Genomic DNA, 8,546 nt, shown 5'->3' with positions numbered 1-8,546 from the left:
AAGCCTGTTGTCACATTTTATCTGGGTCATAAAGAAGGAGCTATTTCTGGGACTATTGATGGCTCTTTCCCAATGTCATATTGTAATTAAGTGTATGTTGGTCGCTGGATATCAGATAAAAATACTTCATGCCGTAATATTACTTAAAATTAACACACACATTCATTTGCAGCGCTTTTACAACGCGGATAGCGTGGAAATATTTTTAGATATGAAAAAAGACGGCGCTGTCTTTCCTTTCATCGCCGGCGACAGACTGTTGTCGTGCGATCCGTAACGTTGAATGTAAAGCAGCGAATTTCGCTGTGATAGTGTCGTGCACCATGACGGACACTCACGAGACCCTTCAGCTGAAGGGTGTGCTTGAGGGGCACAATGGCTGGGTCACCCAGATTGCCTCCAACCCCAAGTACCCGGACATGATCCTGTCGTCGTCTCGCGGTAAGCAAACAGGCATATTATTATTTTTAGCGGGTATAGAAATATCTGGGCGGTGCAAGGTTGAGGGCGTCTCCTGGCCGAACAACTAGTCATGTTTGAATATACTCCAGAATATCTGCCAAGCACATGTTGGTGCCCTTGCGTTGCTGCGGTAGTTGATGCCAATTGTTAACGCAGACAGGGAAAATACATTTTACATGCAGTGTAGCAGTAACATTTTGTCAAAAATGTGATCACAAGGGTGCAGTTAATCTGATTGCTCATTATAATGCATGATCACCAATTTCATGGCAAAGTGGCCAAACGTCAATGAATGATGATGTTGCAATGGTGGATGTGCAGGAGTATATTGCAAAGTGGTGTTCTGTAATGTTAACAGCACAGTGATTTGCAAAACTTTTGTGAAATGATGTTATACAAGCTTGAAACACTGTTAGGATAAAAAGATGTGTGAACATTAAGATATTATCCTGTGAATTCAGCAAAATCTTACACTGTGGCCTTGATTTGTTCCCATGGTATAAACTTTGTTGGCTGTTTTTAAAGCGCACTGACATTAGGAATGAGCATATTCAGTGTCTGAAAATTGGTTGTTTTGTGGTGTTTTTAGACCTAAGACATTGTGTTCTCCACAAATATACTGGAAACAAATTTAAGGAATTGTTCTCTGTAGGGATGCCAGATAAAGGCGAGCTGCTCCTGAAAATAACAGCATCACATGTCATACCACTAAATGAGTGACACTGCTTGCGGATTATAGCCAAATCTCTACCATATTTCGCACAGTTTTTCATTGCAATTTCCTTGTTTTCCAAGAAAGCCTGGAACTCCAAGCCTTCTTTGGAATGGGGTTTGAGTGCATGGTCAGGGTGTACTTTCCTACCTCATGTTACAAAAGAGCATTGTACATCAATTGTTGTTTTTAAGGCAGAACATATAATTAATCAAGAAACAGGTCATCTATACTCTTACCTTGGAACTTAACTAATTATGATACTGAACATCTGACTGCTGCAAACACAACAGCCGCGACTCTGGCGCCATTACTGTGCACAGTCACAACATTACTGCACATCAAACAGCATCAGGAACCATAAACTTAGGTTAGGTTTGGTTAGGCTAGGCTAGTTTAGGCTATGTTCTGGACTATCCTGGCCTGTGGATTTCATGAATGTACCCAAATGCGATAAGAAACAATTTTCATTGCATTATTATTGTTACCATGGTCCCATACATTTTTTATGGTTCTTGATAAGTGGAAATTTTGTAATTACCCAATGTCAATGCAGAAACAACACGGGGGAGTCAAGGTGGTGGGTGTGGCACTCGGGAACTTGCTATCATAGTTATTAAAATTTGAAGGTAGGAGCATGATTCTACCTGTTTTGAGATTATTTATGATATGTTCCACCTTAAACAGGACAAATGGTGTACAATGATTTTTTCTAGTGTTAGGTGGGAAAGTACACACACCGAGTGCATGCATCTGCGTGTTTTGCACTGGATGGCTTTCAAGTGTAGAGTGTTTGCCATGCAAAGCTTTGATATAGACCATGATACCACCACCCTAGTTGTACCCCCCCCCCCCCTCCCAGTTTCACGAATGGTTTGTCTTGTGTTCACCAGACAGGATTGGGGAGGGTTTTGCATACCATGCAGCACTGTGACATAGCCACCCCAGACATGGGCTGACACTGACCATTAATTTGCTATCCAACTTTGCATGCAATTTGGGTCACACAGGGTACCTGCCCTATCATCACAACCAGTATGGCTGGGCCGCAAGTCCAGCGTCTTTCCCTCACACCATGGGATGACATCTTTGTGGGAAGATTTGGCAGTTGCAAACATACCACAAGCATAATGTGTTTGGGCCTTCAGACTAAGTGCTGTTTCCATACCATATATAGTCCAAGTGTACATCACTGTGTGAAGGGTGAGTGCCAGCAGGTAGAATGGGGTCCAATGCAGGCTGTGGCACTACCATGTAATGGGATGAAAGGTGGGTATTGAGTGAGTGAACTTGTCACCAAATTGTTAGAACTTGTGAGTTGCCATTATGATGCTGGCTGACTTGACTCATTCCTAAACTTGCTGACTCTTGTCCGCGAGTCTGTATACTGGCCCACACTGGACCCCAGTCCCGATGCTTTTGCCGCCTGCCTGCCCACCTAATGCCGTCGCCTGTCCCACCCGGCAGACAAATCGCTGATCATGTGGAAGCTGACGCGGGACGAGAACACGTACGGCGTGCCGCAGAAGCGCCTACAGGGCCACAGCCACTTTATCACCGACGTGGTCATGTCGTCCGACGGCAACTACGCCCTCTCGGGCTCCTGGGACAAGACGCTGCGCCTCTGGGACCTGCAGACCAGCAACACCACGCGCAGGTGTGCGGCGACACGCGGCCCTCCCTGTGCTCTTCGCCCACCCGTCCCCTCACCCGTCACCCTCCTATCACGTCACATGCAGGCTGCTCACGGGATAGCTCGGAACCCTTCCCCCCCCCTCCCCCCACTCCTTGGTGCGGCAGCCCCCTACATCCATCGCGTGGAGTTCACCTGCGGCGCAACGCATCACCCTTCCCTCGCCCCCCCCCCCCCCCCCCACCCGCTCTGCAACATCATCTACAGGTCGGTCACAGCGTGCGTGCAGCGCTGTATGTCCTTTACTGTCCCCCTCTCATCCCCTTTCCCTCTACCCCCAAAAAGACGGGACGCGCCGGTCGTTGGCACGCTCCACAGCGATGCTGTCACACTAAGTCCACGCGTCATGCGAGGCCCGTTGCCGGAGACGTGGGGAGCGTGGCGCTGTCGGCCGTGGCGTGGCAGCGTGACGCTCCCGCTCGTGCCGCCGCCGACCTCCAACGCCGTCCTCCAAACAACACGCGGCGTTCGGTTGACACGCACCGCGGCCAAGACTGCTGTCCTCTCTTCTCGTCTCGGTATTGTGGGCATTCTATGCATCACACGTTTTACTTATGGCGGCGTTCGGTGTAACTGGTGGTTTTAGGGGGGTCTGGGCTGGCTGGATGTTTTGTGTTTGCATGAACTTTGTGGCATTAGCTTGGGCTGAATGTGCGCAGCGGGCTAGGCCATGTGGACAGTGAGATCGTCATTTGCAAATGGTTTGTTAATGTTGTTTGGTCCTTCATGTGGACCAGTCCCCGCTCTCAAGCAGGCCACCAAGCCTCACGGTGTACCTGCCATGTAGTTCATGCATGTTTTGACTGCCAGTTGGCTGCACTTGACATCTTAATTGTGAGGAGTAGATGGAACGGACCTTCTGTCCTGATTGTCTGGACAAATTTGGCCGCATGTTTGATCTCAGAACGTGATTACCTCCGCGGCCGAGCGGTCCTCTCGCGTCGCCTCCCCATCTCACCTCGTCTAAACTCAACTCGTCTCGTCTCGTCTCGTCTCGTCTCGTCTCGTCTCATCTCACCTCACTTACCGCAGGTTCGAGGGCCACACCAAGGACGTGCTGTCGGTGGCGTTCTCGGCTGACAACCGCCAGATCATCTCGGGCGCGCGCGACAAGACGGTGAAGCTGTGGAACACGCTGGCCGACTGCAAGTACACGATCCAGGACGACGGCCACTCGGACTGGGTCAGCTGTGTGCGCTTCTCGCCGAGCACCTCCAACCCGCTGATCGTCAGCGCCGGCTGGGACAAGATGGTCAAGGTGAGGCAGATGGCAAATGGCGGGTGGTGTTTAGGCGGGGGTGGGGGCACGGGGAGACGGAGCAGGTGCGGCCTTGGGGGGGTGGTAAGGGTTATGTGATGTGTTGGTGTAATTGAAAAGAATCAAGTGAATCAAGATCAATTCTGCTGAGTGGAAATTGACCATGGTAGTCGCACACCTGTAACGCTAAATAATTGCTTCCATTTCGGAAGATATTTTTGTGCCCGAATCGGTTTCACTTCCCTGTCGTCCTTCATCCCCCAACCAGGTGCTTCGGTCCGTTTATGATATTTTTCTATTCTCGGCGCTATTAGATAGTATGCTGGATTATGCCATGGCATTTTGCAGTTCACTGTGAGGATGCAGAAATTGCATTTGAGAGATTTGCCCCAATAGAAATTTTCCTGAATTGAAAAATCGGGGATGTCAGTGTTGGTCAATCTAGCCCTGTGACACAGTGCTCGTCTCCTCATTGGGTGTCTGCGTGTGAGGTGACACGCGCGGTGTTTCTGCGCACTCCCAGCAAATGGCGCGAGGGTTTCCAACGTGACGACCATATCCGTAAAAGTGGCGCCAGTTTGGCGTAGGTGTTGTGTAATTGATGTAGACACAAAAGGCTGGAGGAGGGAGTAAATCCGGGCGTTTTGAACTGGCAGTGCAATACATTTGGGGGTTATTGGCACGGCGGTGCACGCGCTGGAACTCGTAGGCCGGTAACAAACACCTCTGAGTCCCAGAGCCGGTCCATGACAATGGGAGCGGGCACGCTATTGATGCCTGATTGTCGACGTGCGTGGGAGCTACGGCGAGCATCGCCACATCCCGTGGAAGCGAGGGTCCGTGAAAATGTCGGTAGCCCGGGGGAGACCCCCTAGACCCGTGGATCCAGACAGCAGCCCCTCGAAGGACCACTGCCGCCTCGGCCCCAGCAGAAGGCGTCCCGCCATGTCGGCGCATAGCTGGGCTCTTGGAATGCCGGGTTTGACCGCGGCATCATTGCCGTATGGGTCAGAATGTGCCGTGATGGCTCGGGAGAAGCGCACCTCAGTAGACAGATCCATTGCCCTGTAAATGGATTTGGTGGAATCTGGTGCAATAGTGACGCATATAGCTCCAAAACGGGTTGATGTCTTGATTGTCTACCTGTCTGTTAGCTATATGACAAGAAATGTTATCAAGCAGGCTCACAGCTGCTGCACAACAATCTGGTGCATAGGTCAGAAACCTTGTGATTCCACCGATGAGTACCAACCATTCGTTGAGTCGGAACTTAGTTAATTTGGATGTGACATGTCTTCTACACAATATGTGTCCATTGCATTTATTCCAACGCAAGTCAGCCTAACAGTTGAGTTTGTCAACCTGACTTTTTAAAAGTCAGCGCAATCTCACAATTCAGTGCTGCGCGCGGTTTTTATTTTTACCTATATTGGTGTGTGGCTGCCATGGACCAGACCGTGGCGGACGGCTGGCGGTTGGGGGAGGGGAGGAGAGGCTCCCGGCTCCGCCGATCGGCCGTGGCTCCATGTAACACTCGCCAGGCAACCGCAGCCTCTCCCATCAGCTGGACACGGGTGACAGGAGCGGCGCCTGCAGGGAGTGGGCGGGGGCTGAACGGCCTCGTTTGTTCTCGGCTGTGAGACCGGCTGATGGGTGTGGTACTGCGTGAGGGAGGGGGGGGGGGGGGGGGGGTATTGGCAGCACCGTTTTCTCGCGCACGATTGCAGAGCACCCATAGGCGCCATATGACCAGAGCGGTCGGCGCGCCCTGAAGCCGAACTAGTCATCATCTTCTTTGGTGCGGTGGGATTCGTTGTCACGTGCTGGCGATCGTCCCTGTTCCCGTTTGGGGGCGTGTCCCAGGGGCGCGGCGCGTGGCGGCGCGTCTGACGCCTGCCGCCTATCGCCAGGTGTGGAACCTGGCCAACTGCAAGCTGAAGACCAACCACGGCGGCCACCACGGCTACCTCAACACCATCACCATCTCGCCCGACGGCTCGCTCTGCGCCTCCGGCGGCAAGGTCAGTCACCGGGTCAGGGCGCGGCGTGATGGCCGAGTGGTGAGCGCCGTCGGCTGTCACTCGGCGGGTCCAGGTTCGAGCCCCGGTATCGTTGTCGTCTCCGGCCGCCATTGTTTCGCGTGTCAGGCCACTGTGGCCTGTGGCACCGTCTGTGCTATGGGCTTTGTTGGTCGTGGTGGGTCGGGTATGGACCCGGTGTTGGATTGGATGCGGTTTGCTCAACCCTGCGGTTGGTCACTGGACGCTGCATGACCGTGTCCAAACGCAGCCTTCATACTTATACAATACTTAAATGTGTAACGCGTGTGTGTCGACGTGATGCGATCAATCACTTCGCGATGTGATTGAGTTTGGTTATCACTCCGCAGGTTGATGCAGTGTTGCCTTGATTTTGTCTGATGCAGACTTACGTGGAATTGATGTAGGAATGTGCTTGGTGGAGGCATTACGCACCTTAGTAGACAGATTCATTGCCCCGTAAATGAATTTGGTGGAATCTGGTGCAATAGTGACACAGATAGCTCCAAAGCAGGGCGACAGCCAACAGCCACCCTGCCTGTTAGCTATATGACAGGCGTCTAGCCTCATACGAAATATAAGCCTCGTCGGAAATAATTGGAAATCTTTCGGAAGTACCCCGTGTTCGTGCCTTCGTTTTGCGTTGTCTTGGTTAACGCCTTCTGTCATGAGACAAGTTTAGAGTATCGCGGTGTAACTGTCCCTGACCGCACGCATTTCCCCCCCCCCCCCCCGTCCGCGTTGTGACGTCACTTCCGCGGCGCACCTGCACGTGTGTGACGTCACCTGCCTGTCTGTCTCCGACAGGACGCGCGCGCCATGCTGTGGGATCTGAACGACGGCAAGCACCTGTACACGCTGGACCACACGGAGACCATCAACTCGCTGGTGTTCTCGCCGAACCGCTACTGGCTGTGCGCCGCCACCGGGCCGTCGGTCCGCATCTGGGTACGTCACGTCACGTCACGCCACGGCTCCGGCCGCTGGCGGGGTCGCGGCCGGCTGGACTCGCAGCGCAGGGTGTTTGGTGGTGCCCGTTGGGGGGGGGGGGGGGGGGGGGCGCGTTCACGGGCCCCTGGCCGTTTGTGTTAGTGTAACTGGACTGAAGCCCTGGTGCATGTAGCGCTGAAGTCAAGGTTGGTAAGACATGTGGCAGGTCCCAAGATGCACGTGATGTTGCGTCGATCTTTTTCATGTTGGAAGGAGACATGCCGGAAACGGCCATCCGAAGTGAGCCACGAAACCTCTATAAATTCGCGTTTTCGGGAGCCTCGTTGTCCTTGCGTGACGCCAATGGTGTATCGGGACCATTCTGCGGAGGCTTCCGCAGTGTCGCCATTGAAATCTGAGGAGAGGCCGCGGCGGACGGTTCCGTAGCATGCATTTGTGTACGGGATTCCGTGCAACTTACTAAACCGTCGGTCAGGTCTCATGGCCGCCGCCGTCTGTAATGGACACTTACGGAAGTCCGGAAGCCTCGATGAAAACTCAGCCGGCACCACAACGCTCATGATTTGGGTTGTTCGGCCGAAAATGCCCACCTGAGGCACGCATCCCGATGCATTGTGCATCGGCCATTTTCAGCGGAAGGACTGATCCGCAGAAAAACCAGAAGCTGTATCCCTTACTTGCCATGCTGAGGGATTTACCATACTTAAGGATCTGAGCATTTATAAGTAGTACCGTACGTCGATACTCCCGTTGGTGGCCGCCATGGTAGGGTCTGACTGGGATAGGTGCCGATGTGCGCCGCTGTAGCGAAGCCTCACCAAGCGTGATGACGCCGTGCCGTCGACGTCGCCGTCTGACCTCGTCGCCTCGCCGGCAGGACCTGGAGGGCAAGCAGATGGTGGAGGAGCTGAAGCCGGAGGTGGTGAACCTGTCGGCCAAGGGCGACCTGCCGCAGTGTCTCAGCCTCGCCTGGTCCGGCGACGGCCAGACCCTGTTCGCCGGCTACTCGGACAACAAGATTCGGGTGTGGCAGGTGTCCATCACGTCTCGGTAGTGTTTGTGGACGCGAGCGCGCCGAGAGAAACAATACACGGACGATCGGACCGGAACGGTCGGCTGTTGCGGTTTGATCCTGGAGCGACCGGCTGTTTGTCGTGGTTGATCCTGGAACAGCCGGACGTTTGTCGCGGTTTGATCCCGGAGCGGTGGCTGTTTGCCGCTGCTTGATCCCGGAGTGGTGGCTGTTTGCCGCTGCTTGATCCCTGAGCGGTGGCTGTTTGTCGCGGCTTGATCCCGGAGCGGGCGGGCGTTAGTCGCGGCTTGATCGCTCGCTGGCCACGGGAGTAGGTAGATGCGCGTTTAGGTCGGCAATATAGGGCGTGTGACGTCTTTGCCGCCGACCCGTCGGAGCAGCGCACGGTCCGGCGGCGC

At 53.7% G+C, this 8,546-nt stretch overlaps 1 protein-coding gene across 1 annotated transcript; it reads left to right on the top strand.

Moving 5' to 3' along the window:
• The first annotated feature begins 234 nt into the window (after nucleotides 1-234).
• On the top strand, nucleotides 235-8,232 carry Rack1 (Receptor of activated protein kinase C 1). The gene is made up of 6 exons (XM_037227913.1): nucleotides 235-441; nucleotides 2,642-2,831; nucleotides 3,900-4,125; nucleotides 6,036-6,146; nucleotides 6,972-7,112; nucleotides 7,993-8,232. The coding sequence occupies exons 1-6, from the start codon at nucleotides 324-326 to the stop codon at nucleotides 8,167-8,169; spliced, it is 963 nt and encodes a 320-aa protein (XP_037083808.1). The 5' UTR covers nucleotides 235-323; the 3' UTR covers nucleotides 8,170-8,232.
• The last annotated feature ends 314 nt before the right edge of the window (nucleotides 8,233-8,546 follow it).

This window comes from Pollicipes pollicipes, unplaced genomic scaffold (genome assembly GCF_011947565.3).
Source record: "Pollicipes pollicipes isolate AB1234 unplaced genomic scaffold, Ppol_2.1 Scaffold_6052;HRSCAF=7182_pilon_pilon_pilon, whole genome shotgun sequence".
NCBI classification, from domain to species: domain Eukaryota; kingdom Metazoa; phylum Arthropoda; class Thecostraca; order Pollicipedomorpha; family Pollicipedidae; genus Pollicipes; species Pollicipes pollicipes.
The sequence above is the reverse complement of the archived record's forward strand: the minus strand, read 5'-3'. Positions and strand labels throughout refer to the sequence as shown.